Consider the following 17,357-nt stretch of genomic DNA (forward strand, 5'->3'; position numbering starts at 1 on the left):
AACACGGTCCCGTGGATCCATTAAGGTATATTAGTGCTGCTGCTTTCCCATCTGTTCCCTGAAGTTCCAAACCTAAAAAAAAAGAAAAAAACAAGTCATCTGTGGACTTGGCTCCCTCATTCTGTGAAATATCCATCTATTAAATTAATCTGGAGAAAATGGATCCATTTTGTCCCTGGTGAGTCTTTGTTTTGTTTTAATAGTGCTACATACCATGGATTGTAGCCCATTGAGGCCACTGATAAATTACATGTGAATAAAAACAAAAACCAAATGAAACCGATAAATAATAACAGCATGTTATTATTTTGCTGTAACAAAATGCCTTTGGGATAACTGCAATATTTTCCTGTGATGCTGAGAAGGCCAGCAATTTACACTAACAAAATTGACACAATAACCCTGGGAATCCTTATTTTTTTATGAACGATATACAAGAGCAAAGTTTAATGCTAAATTTCTATGTCATCACACATCAATATATATTTCAGCTTTGAAACAAAATTTCTGGTGCCAGTACCATAAGTACAAAGGGGATGGCTTATGTTTGACCTTGTTAAGAAAAAGATTGGAAATATTCTTTGCAACCTCCCACACCAGTAATTCCCAAATGCTTTGAATTGCAAAATTCCCTTCTGCCACCCTCTGATTATCACTGCTGCTTCATCATGGTGATTCAACTGTCCACTTGGAGCCGTGGCAAACTATTTCTAGTGCTTTCAAAATATTCTTCAGCTCATGGTGTTCAATGCCTTAAAAGTTTATCCTGGCTTCAGGAATGGTGTGGTGAGCAGAACTAGGGAAGTCATCCTGCCCCTGTACTCGGCATTGGTGAGGCCTCACCTCAAGTACTGTGCTCATTTTTTGATACCTCAGTACAGAAAGGACACTGAGGTGCTGGAGCAGGTCCAAAGAAGAGCAACTAGACTTCTGAAGGGCTTGGAAAATCAACCCTGTGAGGAAAAACTGAAGGAACTGGGGCTGAAGGGGAGACCTTATCTATATCTGAAAGGTGCTTACAGCAAGAGTGGGTTTGGTCTCTTCTTGCTGGTGACAGGTGACAGGACAAGGGGAAATGGCCTCAAGCTGCACCAGGGGAGGTTTAGGTTGAATATCAGGAAAAACTTCTGTACAGAAAGGGTTGTTAAGCACTGGAATAGGCTCCCCAGGGAGGTGGTTGAGTCACCATCCCTGGATGTGTTTTAAAAACCATTTGAATGTGGTGCTCAGGGACATGATTTAGCAGAAGGTTGTTTGTTAGGCTAGTATGGTTAGGTCATGGTTGGACTCTATTATCTTTAAGGTCTTTTCCAACCTGACTCTATGACTCTACAATTCTATGATTTAGTTAAGCTGCATCCTCATATATGGTTAGGGCACAGGACTGTGAGTATGGCAGCCTAGGTTCTCTCTGTAGCTACGTCATAGGCACACTGTATTTTCCTGGGACAGCCAGTTCAGTTCCTCTGTTCCTAAAACCCAGAGTGTTCATAAAGGGATTGATGAAATACGACTTTCCCACAGTTCTGTTTACCTTAGCAACAATGTAATGTAAATGCATACATCTGATAATATGATGTAGTCAAAATGCAACCGACCATTAATCATTGCATATTCTAGTGCTTTTCTGCTGAATATTGATTTGTTTAAATATGATCAAACTGTTCTTTTTCAGTTTGAAAGTATTTTCTTCTTACTGTTCATAAACAATAAAGGCTGCAGAAATATGACTTAAAATTCTCATCATATAGATTATAGCATTAAATTTACTTACAGATATTTAATTAGGTGAAATTTGTTCCTGCTCATACTGAAAATCTTTTCTGTAAATAAATGGACAGCTATTTATTCTTGCCACAGATCTAATTTTGTAGTTATTGATTTATAAAACTATCTCTGTCAAAACAGGAACATCACTTTTGAGCAGATGTCATTTCATTCTTAAGGATCTAACTTGAACATCTAAAAGGACTGGCCAAAACTCAGCCTGCAGAATTTCCCTAATTCCTATTAATGGCCATGACAATTTTTGAGCTTATTCAAAATAGGGAAATGAATGAATTTCTCTGGTCAATCTGAGCATGCTTGTCTGTGTATTAATGACAAGATACCCACATCATCTACAAAAGTTAAGTAGTATGCACAGTGATTGGATGGATCCATTGTACAGTGCAGAGCCATTACTTTAAAAACCACAATATTGTGCATCCTAACACACACCATTGTTGTGGTTTGTTGTGTTTTTTTATACTCATCTCTCTTCGGCACACAACTTCAGGGAAGTTCTGAGCCATCATGATTATATTACCAGTATGTGAATAAGACTCCTCCAGTGACCTCTATTACCACTTCAGTGATGATATTATACTATCATGAAGAAAACAGCAGATAAGAAAAGATGTTTCTTCATTTCTTGCATAGGAAAGGCAAAAGTAAATTTAGCAGCTTCAGGAATTCTAGTTATCAAACCACAGAATGCCAGAGCAGGAGAAAGATACAAGCTGTGCTTTATCTCCAAAAAGACCTAAATGATTATTTCAGAAATGCACTGCTCTTCTCCAGCTAGGCAGATTTCTCCTTCTGGATACAGATAGAGGAGTTTCAGTTCATAATTAATGTTATTGATCACTTTAATTGTACAAACTGCAGCTCTTGGTTTTAAAATGAGTAGAATGCAGTCAGTGCAAGACAGCTGACGTCAACCTGTCTTAGATTCATGCCTGTGGAAACATCAAAGGCTTGTGCTAACATCCCCCTTCACCCTGCTCCACTTTGTTTCATCAATTGTTACATACATCCCTAAGAACAGAACTCAAAGTCTGGATCAATTAAAAGAACACTGCTCTGGGAATTGTCTTGCTTGGTATAACTTCCCAGTACACCAGAAACAGTTTGCTCTACTGCTGCTTTCTGGGAAACTGATTCTGTTGTGAAATGGCACAATGGAAGAAATCATTGGCATGGTTACATGGAAATACCAACCAAAGCTTATGAAAAACCTCCCCAAGAAATGGAATATGTTTGCACATTGTAAATGTTACGAAAATCCAAATATGAAATCACTTACGATTGTAACGTGAGTTAACAAATCTGTTCTCATAATAGATTTGTCTTTAGATGTCAGAGATGCTGTAACAGCAAATGTAAATACAAAAATCATCACCAATTTCATCAAACTGCATTTTGCTGTTCATAACATTTAAAATATTGGATGTTTATGTTCATTTCCTTGGCAATTCTGTATATATCCATATGTATACAGCTGCGTAAGAATTTGACTGACCCTGGAAAACTTCACTTTTTAAATGGATGATGTTATAAAACTCTATCTGGATTTTTTTTATATGTATGTAAGAAATTCTTTTTAAGCATTTTTTTTTTTTTCATTTTAACTCTAATTGCATGGTGTGGAATATATAAACATTTATAAATATATATGTAATTCTAAGCCTCATCTTTCCCATACCAAATGCAAATGCTCTAGTTCTGCTTTCTCAGACATATCAGAATGGTCACACGTACTGAAAACGCTCGTGCTGCTCAACTCTGAGGATTCTTCCCCTTCCATCCTGCAGAGACCAATTCCCATTTTCATCTTGAGCTTAGAGAAGTATTTCAAAGAAGCAGCCAGCCTCTCCCACTGCCACTTTTCTTAACATGACCACATCACCACTCCTTCATGTAATTTTAACTTACTGCTTCAGAGCATAAAAACAGATCACAGCATTCAGCTGTGGATACTCCTTCAATTAATTTTAACTCACTGCCTCTGAACAAAAAAAAAAAAAAACACAAAAAAAAAAAAAAACATAGAATTCAGCTGTGGCTATCAGCTGTCCCAGCTGAAGGAGAATGAATCTAATGGACAAATAAAAGGATATGATATTTTTCTTATAGCAAACCTCCAGAAAGTCCTATCGTGTCAGACAGAATAAGGAAGTTTCTTTTTCTGTATGTAACTAACAGAGGAACGACATATGGGGAGTCTAATCTGTACAAAGGAGGAACATTTTTTGAACTCACAAAACATAAGTAAGGATCATTACAAAGAGAGCAGATACACAAAGCTATCTGACTTTTTTTTTTTTTTTTTTCCCCATGCTTTTGTGTCTTTTAAGATAAAAGAATCTGCAGTGAATGACTAAATTTAAAAAATGACCATTTTAAAGTTCAGCAAAGTATAGGGTGTAGTTAAGTGGAGCCTGGGACTAAAATACATGAAGTCATATTTAACAAATGTGGATGTTTACTTTCATGCTCTACTTTAAAACCTTTGTTACACCAACAATTGACACGATGCTTGGTTTCTAATATCTCTGCATAAATAGCCTTGCTACTTAACAAATCTGTAAGTGACAAGTACATGTGTTTCAATGTTATTTTTAATCCCATTTTGAAAAGTCAAAGAAAGATCAACACGGATTTTCCTATAAGTTTGTTAACTTTTTGGCTTTCAAATTTTTAAATACTCTAAAAGCAGTGTCTCTGTTACAGTGCTCCTGATGAATCCCACACATTTACTCTCATTCCAGTTGCCAACCACATTGACACCTCATATGAACACCTCACCTTTAGAGTGGATAAGAGACTGTAATCCTTCCAGCACAGTGGGAATGGAAAGCATGGAGACTAAATTGGGCAATAGACTACCAAGAACTGTTTTTCATGATTCAATAAAAACATTTGTTTTAAGCAAACAGACCTCAATTCGCAGTGAAAATCTTCCTGTCACAGTAGCCAGCCTCTTCTAAGAGACTTTTTCAATACAGGGTTTGGTACTGAGTAGAAGAAGACTCAAGCCAATGTCCTCAGTTTTCTTGTGCCTTTGTGGCACTTCTTGTTTTCAGACAGCCCAGGTGCTTTTTACATGCACCAACTCTTTGATGCGATGAGCCTCTGTACTCACCACTGCCCACACATCTTTACATCCAAAAAAGAAATGGAAGGCAAGTAAGAAATGATTCCAAAGTGTGGAGAAATAGTGTTTCTTTTTTTGCTTTCTTTAACACAGTTACAAAATTTACTGCATGCTACTGCTTAAACAAGAGGGATGAGGAAATCTAGATACAGTGCTAGGATTACATTTTTCTGTGTACTGCTCCATCCTATTTCCTCTGATTTAATCAGGGAAAAATGCTGTGCTTAACACAGCTTCCTTTTAAAACTTAATCTAACCCAAGTTCACATTAAACTGGTCCAAAATTAACTTCAAAGTTTCTCAGATTCTGTCCAACTTTGTCTTGGCTAATTTAAGCTGGAAGCTAGCAGTGAAATTCAATATCAGGAAAGTTTTCTATGATTAGTAGTTCCAAGGGGAATTTTGCACTTTCTACCACTCTGTGGTTCTGCTCTTATGCTGTTATGGTGTATGCTCTTGCCATCTCAGTACAAGAACTCCCAGTTGATAAAACCCATTCTTTCCAGTGACACAGAGATTCTCCTTTGGACATGTCCAAAAAAAAAAGGTTGTTTTAAATTTACGTGAAATTGAATTGGTTCCTTTCTACGCAATAGCCATCGGATTTGCCATGTCAAGTTTCCTGTCATGTTAATGACACAATTCTTACCAGTTAATATTATGCAACCACATATTAGTATTATTAACAATAATACATCTTTTTCATATCAGCAAGCGTTACTAGTGACTGTAGATTTATACTCTTGAATGTAGCAGTCAGTAATCCATGTCTGTGATCAATATAGCCACTCAATCAATATAGCCACTGATTATGCTTCTGAAACAATGAGTTAATAAAGACTTTCCTTCCTAGTTCTCAAAGTCTGGGCCTACTGACCTACGTGTAAACAACTCTTGTGCCAAATCTGTGAAAGTTCAAAGCTTCTTGGCATGAGCATGGTGTAAGAAATGAAAGCACAAGGTTCTTGACTATATTGTGTAGACCAGCATGGCCCTACCAAACCTAAGTGGACAACTTACAAGTTCCCTGGCTGCAGACTCCCTACAGCTTCTCTTCTTCTAGCTTCCCTTTATAGATTTAAAATAAATAAATAAATAAATAGATAGACAGATAAATAAATCCTACAAGTATAATTTCTCAGAAAACTGGCTTTTCCAATGCATTTGGAAGCCCTATGGAGCTACTAGTCACCCGAAAATACAAGTAGATGTACTATAGTCCTGAGTACACCAAGATCAATTACAGAATGTTATCCTGTAGAAACACAAGCATTTTGGACTAAAATATTTTCCTAATTGCTTCTCTAAAAGACAATAATATAAACTAGAATATATAAATATTAACTACCAAAATTACACAGACAATACTGAAGGAGGAATCTTGCCCACCTAGCCTTGTGCACATTTTATATGGCTATATTACTAGACTGGTTAAAGTTTTGTTCAGTGTCTGTCTCTACCTAATTTAGTATCATTTTCAGTTTTCAGTAATATGCAGACATCTAACCCCAAGAGCCATTATGCATATAAATATTTTTAGCTCTCAGTTTGATATATGTATTTTGGCTGATTAATTTTAAAAGTACCTATTTGTAGTTATGCCAGACAGCCTGACATTCACATACAAACATCTAGTTTGTGCACCATCACTTTATAAATATCAAACTGAAATCTTCCATGTCTATTTTTCTTAGAGACAAAATCCCATTTAACAAATGCAGGCCTCATTTTTTATATGTACTTTACTACTGAGAGGGTAACTGTACTCTCTAAGACACGTTGATTTATTTATTTTGAACCTTGGGAAGAGAAGTAGTTAAGACAGTATGAAAAATACCTAATATGTTTATTGTGGGTTTTATACCCATAGCTTAAATTGTCCAGACACCATTTTGTTGTCTGATGGTGGTACTGAAGAAAGCCTATTGTTACAATAGAAAAAGGAGAAAAAAAGAGAGTTCCCTTGAGTTGTAGCCTGTACTTTGTCCTGATCTTCTAAAAGATGCTTACCTTATTCCTGATAGTGTTTTTCTTTCGATGTTTAGTTTCTTGGTGCGAATTCGGAGAATGACTCTTGAGGTTGTATGCAGACAACGTATGTGAATGATACACATGTTTTAAGCATTCTGTATTTTTTTTTAAGCTGAAAATTAAGAAAATTTTCTTCTCTGAAACAGTGGTGAGGCATTGGAATAGCTACACAGGGAGGTGGTGTAGTCACAGCCCCTGGAGGTGTTCAAGAGCCACATGCATGTGGCACTAGGGGACACAATTAGTGGGCATAGTGGTAATAGGCTGAAGGTTGGGACAAGTGATCTTAGTGGTCTTTTCTAATCTAAATAATTGTATGTTTCTACGATTCAGACATTTACTCTCCTTTCTGAGAAGTGGGATTCTCACCTCCTTATCCAGAAAGGAAACACATATTCACTGCAGAGGGAAAAAATGACATTGACAGCAGCCTCACTAATAATTTAGCAGCAAGACAGCATCCAGACAGAGTTCAAACCCATGAAGACACATGTCCTAATTTTGTCAGACCTTCTCCGTCCGGCTATTGAGCACCATGAGGTCTTCTCTGGTTTGTGCATTCACTGCAGTCCTCAGTGGTGATCATGATGCCATTGGTAGTAGGCAGCACTTCGAAAGTTAGTTCAGATCCTTATCCTTCAGTCTAATTATATGGCCATCCTAAGGCTCTGAGATGGCCTCTGTGCTGCCACAGAAGCAGCCTTGATTTTATGCTGTGCAATCTGACTTTATAATATTTAATCCAGGACACATTAACAGTGCAGCAAGAGCAAGCCTAGAGTCTCAGAATGTTCAAATATTTATGCTTCCTGGGTGAGTCTGGCGAGAAATGCTGCCAAGTGTACTGCTATCAATGTCCTATGCTGGCTAATTGAAAATTAACTTGGGCACTGCCTACATGAGTTGTGGCAACGTATTTTACCGAAACGGTCATGCTCCTCCAGATAGGATAAGAAGCTCAAGAGGAAGGTGGAGGTGAGATTAATCACTTTTATGCCTTTCAAAATCTGACTACCTTACCTTACATCTGGAGAGACTGCAAGTGAAATCTGGGTAGCTCTTCAGCAGCACACCCTTTCACAAGTGGGAGTGTGAAAGAAGACCCCAGCTGGTGTTTTGCACTGTATGTGTGCTGGGGATGCCATTAGCAGCTGTGGGGCTGTTGCCTCACCCACATCCTCAAAAGTTGCCCCAAGACCTTTGGCTGTAAAGCAGTATATGGAGTTTAAAAGTAAAATTAGGAGCATCCTTCCTATGGCTTTGTAAGCAGGATAGTACTTTTCAGGAACAGTCTTTTATTAAACAAACAAACAAACAAACAAAAAACACTAAAGAAGCAAAATGGGAAAATAAAGGGCTGGGTAAGTTTCCTCATTTTAGCTACACTGTTCTTTCTGGGTGTTAATTCCTGCCCCCTGATATTTTGGTTTGCTTATTTCCTTTCATACAGAAACATTTAATTGTCATTTCAAAGATCACAAGTAAACCTGAAAAAAAAAAAAAAAAAAGAAAAAAAAAAAAACAACTAGAGTCTTGGAGTGTATTTATTTATGGACTTGCTCCAGATGAACCCAGGCTATTAAAAAAGATTCTCTCATTTCCCGATGCCCTTCTAATTGTGCACACTGTGGTATTCAGGCAAAAATGAGAGCTCCATTGTTGTTCAGAAAGCAAATGCAGTCCCCTGCTGCAGGAATGATCTGCCATATAGGAAATCAAGGTTACTCTTTGTGATTATTTAAAAAGAGTGCTCACGAGCCTCTCATGTATGTGGTTGTACTGTCAGTCCCTGTGCTGGCAAACCATGTTTTAGGGTTGAGTAGCACTCGCCACTCAAATAACTTCCTTTCTCCGTGCCTATTTTGGGAGCACGAGGCATATTAAGAAACGGGTTCTGAAACAAAAAGGAACAAAGCAAGAAGTTCCCCCCCCCCTCCAACACTCCAGTCTCGCAGTGTTAGGATTATCTCAGGTTTCTGGTTTCCTAGGGACTCAGTAACTTCCCTGTGGGTTGTTTTGTGGGCGGTGTTTTTGAATATATGCTAATTCAGCTTTCCTGACAGGGAGACTTGCTGGGCCAGGCTACTCCGCTCTCCTGACAGCAAACAGCAGTGAGAGGCGGTAGTGGGGTCAGGGCACACGCTGCTTTTCTGATAGAAGCCCTCGCTGGCCGCCTTTGTCACCGACATGTACCTATGACCATGGAGATGAAGGACTCGGGCAGTGTGGTCCTGACAGCCTACCACCCCCACAGCCCCGCCAGGATCCCGGGTATGGAGCAGAGCTTCGTGCAGGACATCCCCTCTAGCCGCTCTCCTGGCAGCAGGTAAAGGCCGAGGGTCGGGAGTGGTGCATTGGCCTGATGTGGTGCCCGGGTGGGTTCTGTTGGTTGTGCACTGAGGCAGCCCAAGAGCACTGTTTGGCCACTTGGTTGGCACTTTGCTGTTACATGTTGCTTGCCTCCAGCCAGAGAAGTGATTCAGCCCAGCACTGCTGGTCATGGCTGGAAGTGGAAAATTCAAGTGCTTGATTTAAACGATGGAAGTGACAGATTGAGCCAGTTTCCTGCCTGGGAATCCCAACAAGACTGGCACGTGGGCCAGGCATCTACTCAGGTCCTTTAGGAAACTCAGGAGGCTGCAGTGAAATTGATCCTGGTTTGGCTTAGGTGATTATTTGATTCCTTTCATATTCACTCACCAGCTCCAGCTCTCGCCTTTATGTGGGGCTGCGGTTGCTGCTTTGCACACCCCCATACACACAATGGGAGACTTCATCGTTAGAGACCTAGTCTAAATAAGAAAATTCCTTTGTGTTGAAGGAAACTAAGTATTGTCTTAATTAAGTTTATTGTGTGTGTATGCTTCCCTGCTCTGTACGAGTGCAGACATTTGCGCAGTTAAAGTAGCAGTTTGGGCAATGTTATTGCCCCAAGTCTGACCTTTCTCCTAAACATAAGTGGTTTTTCTGTGCAGTTTGCTCCAGTAGTAAGTGGTGTGGAAGTTCATACTATAAAAAGCTGAACAAAGTAGAAAACTTTATTCTCTGACGAGACTGAAAGAAACCAGAACCGAAATCTGAGAGAAAAAAAAAAAAAAAGTAACTGTCTCCAGGACTTAAGTTTGTGTCTCCTGTTAATAAAAATAATGATATTTACTTCATACTGTTTATTTATAGCCTGATGGTTATTTTATTTTCATTGTCATTATTTAGGTTAGCTGCATCTTCCTGTTCTTTGTGTATTTCCCTGGCTGTCTCATAAAGATAACTCCTTTGTTCTGTTAAACTGTTGTTTGAGAGCAGTACCAAAACACACAATTTGATGTTAAGAAAAGAAACAGAGCCTGGGCTTTTAAAAGCAGACAGAATGGCATTTGTTACTCAAATCAGAGCAGTGGTTTGGCATTGAGTTAGTGGGGAACATGTCATTTCTTCCCCAAGGAAGAATGCTTAACTGAGTCTCCCTTTAAGTCTGCAAGCAATGGAAATGTGGTGTCTTGCAGTGTTTCTGGTAGGTGTGTTCATTGTTTCAGAATGCCCTTGAAACTTAAGCCCAGAATGTATGAGAATTTAAATCACATACATATCACCTAAGAAAAGCAGAAGAGAAAATTCTTCTTCCTGAAAGAAAGAAAAAAAAAAAAAAAAAAGAGAGAGAAAAGGATCCTGGCATTTTGATGAGAAACATATTTTGGAACCTCCTGCTGCAAGGCAAAGCTGTGTCTCTCTCTCTGTGTATATGTGCATGTTCATAAGATTTTGGTGTTGTCCCCACTTTCTTGTCTTTGGCTTTCTGCAGCTGTCTAACAGCAATAGCCAAATTCTGCCATATGGGCAGTCGGTGACCATCTGAGTTTCCAAAGGCTGTTCAAGAGGGGGGTTTTATTAACCCAGCATGCAGTCCTCTGGAATGCAGAGTCCATGAAGGCAAATGCACTGAGTATTTTAGCAAATGGTAAAATGGGCTCTCATTTAATCCCTACTTCATCTTCAAAGAAGTCTTTCTTGGACTGCATTTTCTGTATGGTTTCCCCTGCTGCCATCCTAATGCAAGAAGCTTTTCTGTAGTCTCTATTCCTTGATCCCCAGGGCAGCCACTTGAACTACAGCATGCAGTTCCTCAACTCTAGCAGAAAAAGCATGTAGCAAACAGAGGTGTTGTCTATTTTTTTGTTTGATAACAAAAACAGTTAGAACCCAAAGCCTGTTGGTTTTATTGGATGTAGCTCTAATGAAATCTGTACTTCAGATACAGATCTGTGAGAACAAAATCAGCCTTGGATTTTAGCCTTTTATTTGATAAACTGCCCATCAGTTCTTTCTCAGTTTAGGAATCATGATTTTTCATCTCCCCACAACGTTTCTCTATCTTTGGAGTAATGCTCCACTCGTATCAGAAGAACAACTCCACTTAGCAGGCCCAGGCTTTGATGTGAGACTCTTCCAGCAATGTTTTCTCCTAAAAACACTTTCAGTTTGGGAACTCTCTAAGCAGAGGTTTCTCACAGAAGGGGAAGCTAATGCAGCCTCTGTCGGCATTAAACTGTTCTGCTTCCTACTATTTAAAGAAGCCCTGATTAAATAAATAAATAAACAAACAAATAAATAAATAAATAAATAAAGGGAATGTTTAGGTACCTATCATGAATGTCAAAATAAATCAGTGACTTAAATATTCATGCCAACTCAAGTATGTATCTGACAAGCCCATGGACACAAAAATTTATGCTAATAAAGTAACAACACTTCAGACCACTGGGCTTCATATTTGTCAGCAATTCTTGGAGGGCCAATTAGACAGACATTCTGTGTGCATGTCAAAACATACCTGTACATCATTAGCATCAGCACAAAATACAGCAACCACAAGTATTTTTACTCATGAACCCAGCAGAAGGGGAGCATATCTGTCCAGTTATATATTAGGTGATAGTGATGGTAGGCAGTACTGAGGACAGGAGAAGATGTGCTTGAGTTACTTTGAGTGGAAGATACACAGTATGCAAAGGAAGATGGATAATAACTTAATAGGTGTAACAAATAAGAGAGAAGGATAAAAAATTGACAACGTGGTGATACCGTTACGGATCTACAAAGGGAGACGTCTAGCTTTCAAATTTACTGTTTTGTAATATTAATAAAAGGGTTAAGAAGAGACACCACCAATTCCATGCATTCTCCAGAATGAGAGAGTTCTGGGGGACCAAGGATAGCTATGTTTACATATCTCCTCCTCAGCTATCTATATAATTCATTTCTGTAGTCCTTTATTTTCTACCCACAGACTTCAACATTTCCACATATGGGACAAGCTCTGAAAACAGCACTGTTGGCATTATCAGATGTCCATGAGAATTCTCCATCAAAATCTTTCATTTTGTTTATGCAAATTGCAAATGCATCTCTCCACTTTTGACATGGAACATTTTGGTCCCTTCACTTTTTTTTGTCAACTGCTTTACATGATTGCCATTGTCTACAATGTTCACATTATTCTTAACATTTTCTTTTTGGTTTATTGCTTTTGCAAACTAGATATTGAGCAATCTTTGTTTAATTAGCAGTTAGTCTGATTCTACAGCAAATGAGTGCAGTAGAGAAGGCTTCTGTGCTCGTGGCATCCTCCTCACTTGTTTTTAATCTCCATTGTTAGAACTCAGATGCTACAAATACAGGAACCAAACACTTCAGAATATCGCACTACCCTTTTCAATACAGACACTGTCCCAGTGAAAAGGTGCAAGTGTTTCTTATGTGTTTCTTTATATTTAGCACTGGCCATTTTTCCAACCTCACTTCAAAGCATGAAGGACTTAGTAGCTGTGCACAAATATTGTGCCTGAATTATTTAGAGAAGTGGTGCCATAGCCATATGTCTTTGTCACATCTTTTTTGTCTCTCTTGCTAGAAGTAAGAAGCTGGGAGTTATTTCTGTGCTCAGAGGAAACAGGAATGACCTCTATGCCAAATGGCCAGTGAGCCCTCTAAAGTAATTATGCAATTAGGGTAGTACAAAGCATTCCTGAGTGAATCATGCTCAAGCTTTTCTTGTCTCAAATATAAGAGTTAGTGAGTTATTCAGCCTATTTGTTACTAGTATATCTACCAGCAAAGAATTCATCCTGCACTGCACTGCAAATCACAAATATTTCTATTGCAATAAGTGTCTTCAGCTTGGATATGCTTGAGATCAGAATCAGAGGAAAGAAAATGCACACTGCTCACAAGCTTTGTTCCTGCAGAACAGGTTTGGATCAGTTTTAAAGGATACATCAAGCTGTTTATGTGTGAAATAAACAAATTTATAACAAATAATCATTCAAAGAGGGTACATATGTACTGTCAAGTCTTTGCACATGCTACACAGATAGAGGACAAAGTAGATTTCAGCACCACTGAGCAATGCAGCCTGGAGCTCTGCTTAGCTCGTCTCTTAGTCAAGGGAAAGTCTGGCACTAGCAGTTGTTTCTGGGAAGTGCCTGTCCAATCCCTTCATGTTCAGCATATCTTCCTCCTGCTGTATGGGGTGGCTTTCTAGCAGGCATCAATAAACTGGAGACTCAAATAAGAACAAGAAACATTTCTGAAGTTTCTGTATCACCTTGAATTACTTGCTGACAGCTTCAAGGGTTCCTGCTCTTCAAGACTAGGACTTCCAGACTTCAGGTCAACAGCAAAATCATTATGCTGGACAAGCACAGCACCAGATCCTTCTGCAGTGTTCATCCCCTCATGCTAGCCTTAAGATGCTATAGAGATGTCAGGGTGAGGTATAGTGCCCTGAAATAATGACTATTTCTGAAAGGAATAAAACTAGAAGAGAAGCACTTATGCACAAAAATTTGGCTTGTGACAATAGGAACTGAAAGAGCAGTTCATGTTTCATCCCAACAGGAGTAGAATTTATCACACTGTAGTAAGGTCTGTATGCCCTGAGGCTGGGAGATCTGGGTTTAATTTATGTCAGACTGATTGAGCAGCTCCCCTGCTCAGCTGTATACAAGTGATGTCAAGAATGTCTTCTAAGTGATGCAGGATAAACAACCTTAACTATTTTGGATGTTTATCTCACTCTACCATAAACTTCCCCAGAAGACAAAAATAAAAAGCTGGCTCCTTTTCTACAGTCAATATTGAAGTGGCTTGGGCCTCTTGCAGCAACTTGGACTCAAAACCTACAACATTAAAATTTAAAATGTACTAAAAGTGGTAAAAGAAAACTACGTAACAGTAGTCTAGGAAAATATTGTACTGGCACAGACTGAGCAAGAAGTATGTTTTGTGGAAAAATGAAGACTTTGTGTAATTTTCAGCAGCTTCCTAAAATATGGTTTTAATACTATACTTTTTATAGATGTCAGGAATGATAATTCTTAATGAAACTTTTAGTGGGAGGATGCGTATAAATAAGTCAGACAATAGTAGACACACTTTTCCTGTAGGTTTTTTGTAATACCTACAGAATGTCCTCTGGGAGCCTCACTGAGGAATGTAGTATTTATAGCCCGTTCCTCATGTTATGGTTGAAACTAGAGTTGGCTTCTCTGGTTACTTTTTAGTTTGGTGCTCCTGCTGCTCTCCCTGGTACCTCCATATGCAGAGCTGATGGGAAACATCTGGTCCTGTCCCTTTGATCATTTTGTTTGGTCGAGCATTTAGCCAGCTGCCCCATTCATTTCTAAGTCACTTATCTCTGATTTCTTCAGGGCTAGAGCTGCCTGCAAAAAGCATAAGACCTGAGAGCCCCACGTGCCCTCCTCAGACATCTTCAGATTGCATCTGGCACACTGACAGCACTGGCACAGCAAACAGCCAGGAATCAAGAGCTGTAAAGTAGTTCTTTTGCACAGGAGATCAAAATAATTGTGTTAATACGCAGAAAACTGCAAAACACAGTTATGGATTATTAGTAAAAGTCCTAGGTAAGACAGAATCTGAAAAGCATCTGGTTAGCACTGTACAAATTTAGAAACACATCCTGAAATAGTGCTGACTATCCACAGCAAGTGATCAAGTTAACATCCTGGATTTGGCTAACCACAGTACTAGCAGCCATGCTGCACTGCTTTGCTCCAGCTGGCAGGCAGTGCATCTGCTGTCAGGGAGGGCTGTGCTCTGTTCAGGCTTCAGATAACACTGTTTGGAAGGGGGGGGGAGGGCAGAGCTGAAAGAACCAGGAGAAGAGTGGTCAGGGTCATGTCTCAAGGCACTGACTGAAGCCAGGCATCCTCTTTAGGTTGTTGGCCCCTTTGCTGGCCTCCTTCTTTCTCTCCCTGTGGCAACAGTTCCCATTGTGGTCCTCCACATCCTCCTGTGATTACTAGAGACTCTGAAGAGAGAGACAAAAAGAGAAAAAAGGAGCAGAAGGAAGAGGGGAGAAAGGGAAAGATGGAGAAGTATCTGATTCTCCTCTTGTGTGCATAGAAAAGGTGTAAGAAAAGAAACCTCTACCAAAGCATGCTGTCTTGTGGGACCATTTACAGTTGACCTTGAAGTACCACCAGAGGCAAAGGGTTTCCAAATGACATTTTAGGTGGTGATTTTGAAGCTAAGATGATTTAAAACAGGTTGAAAAAAGTCCCCATTACCCTGAAGGACTGACTGCTTTAGCTGAGGTCAGCATAAGTGCTTGAGTTGGCATCCCTTGTAATTAACGTAGGGAAAGACTGATGCTCTGTGAAGGAACCCTCAGCTCTGTAATTCATTTCTTCCTCCCTTGCCTGTATCTGTTAACTTTCCAGACACCGACAGAGCCTCTAGTCTCTGAGGAAAGAGAGCGGAACAAACACTGGAGCAGAGAGCCCATTATCAGCTTGTTTGTTCGAAGGCGGCTGTTTTCTGATTTAGGATGCTATATGTAATGCTCAGCTACTGTGAGCCTGTGGGATTTTCAGATGTGTGAAATCATCCAGTGTAGGATGGACATATGCTGGAGGTTTAAATAGAGGAAGGCATTACAAAGGAGTCTCTCCTTGTCATTACTGTATTTTCACCTGAACACTAGACAAGCCATTTATAACTCTTCTTACAGCAGAAGTTACTCAGAGCATATTATGAGCAAAGTAATGATGATAAATCTTTCTGTGGAGGGTAAAATAGCCCTACAAGTGCAATGAAACAGAAGGGAATGCATACTGAAAAATTATATTGGATGCTGAAGTCCAACTGTGTTGACATCATTTACCAGATGAAAGACAAGTAGAGCAAGAGGCAAGCTGGGGAGCTGTGTTTCCAACATCTGTGGGCCCAGCCTCAGGACATCAGTCAGCAGGTCACTCTCACAGTTTGTCACCACAGATGGGAGAAGCTGTAAGTCCTCATATATTATTGCAGCTAATTGGAAAAATACTAGCATCCTAATAGACAGATTTGGAGAAGGAATAACAAATTTCTGCCGAATTTGACTGAGTACTATGTTGCTTACTAAATGCTGCAAATTAGTGAATCTGCAGTTACCTGAAACTGGTTTGGGCTGTGCAAACTAGTGAAGGTAATGAAGAGCCTCCTCCCCATCAGATTTTCTTCCTCTGGCTAATAAAAGCTCAGAACAAAATATTATCTAGGCTTATTTTCTATCCCAGTCATGATCATATCTACTGGTTGAGAGAGATTTTAAGAGTGAGAATGTCAGATCCTTTCTAATGTTAACTGTGTATGAGAACAAGATCCTGGATAGTTGTAGCATACACCCTTACTTGAAATCATCTGGATTTTTTAGTCTCCTCTAATAAAAGATCAAAATTAAATTCTACAGTTAAACTTAACTTGGGATAAAAGCTATGTTTATATCCAATGACTTAGTTAATGTCTATTAAGGAGAGTTACAGCCAATGGAAATCTTTGAATTCACTGCAGAGGGGATCAAGCCAGCAGAACTCATATATGTTGTCTATAATTTTGCTTTCAGCCAGCAACTGATCTGATTATGCCACTTCTGTCAGCTCAAGCTGACTATTTGGTAGCATTTTTTGCTAAAGAAAAGATGAAGTCCTTTTAAAGGAATTCTAAAAAGAATGGCATCCAGGTCTGTCTTTTTTTTTATGTTGTTTTTTTTTTTTTTTAATACTTCTCTCCGTTACTGAAATGTATTGGAAACTTCAGTTCTAAACATTAGTCTGGATGTAGTGGAGGTAAATGTAAGATCTATGCTGTAACTACAGGTGAAACATGAAGCGAGGGAGCTTAGGGAGTTCTCTGAAGATGTTTTGCAGTCTTGGCTGTCCTTGGCCATTTCTAGGCCAGATGGTGCCCAGATCATGCATGTGCAAGGAAGTGAAAGGAAAACAGCAAGTTTATCTTGGTGAACAGAGACAAGAGAAGCCTTTGTACTCAGACAGCAGCAGGATTTCACGTGTAAAGTTTTAGCTTTTGGAGCAAGAGTAGGCAGAAAGAAGCAAGGACAACTGGC

The 17,357-nt window shown here is 39.3% G+C and overlaps 1 protein-coding gene across 2 annotated transcripts in view; it reads left to right on the forward strand.

The window, feature by feature from the left end:
* Positions 1–9,046: 9,046 nt before the first annotated feature.
* The window catches only part of ARHGAP28 (Rho GTPase activating protein 28), a 73,520-nt gene continuing 65,209 nt past the window's right edge, over positions 9,047–17,357 (forward strand). For both annotated transcript variants that reach the window (XM_015855287.3, XM_085537504.1), the window contains exon 1: positions 9,047–9,275. In XM_015855287.3, coding sequence (XP_015710773.1) covers positions 9,145–9,275 — 131 coding nt within the window. In that variant the 5' untranslated portion in view covers positions 9,047–9,144. The remainder of the gene's footprint in view (positions 9,276–17,357) is intronic.

Source organism: Coturnix japonica, chromosome 2 (genome assembly GCF_054131305.1).
Source record: "Coturnix japonica strain WE chromosome 2, WE-NBRP24, whole genome shotgun sequence".
NCBI classification, from domain to species: domain Eukaryota; kingdom Metazoa; phylum Chordata; class Aves; order Galliformes; family Phasianidae; genus Coturnix; species Coturnix japonica.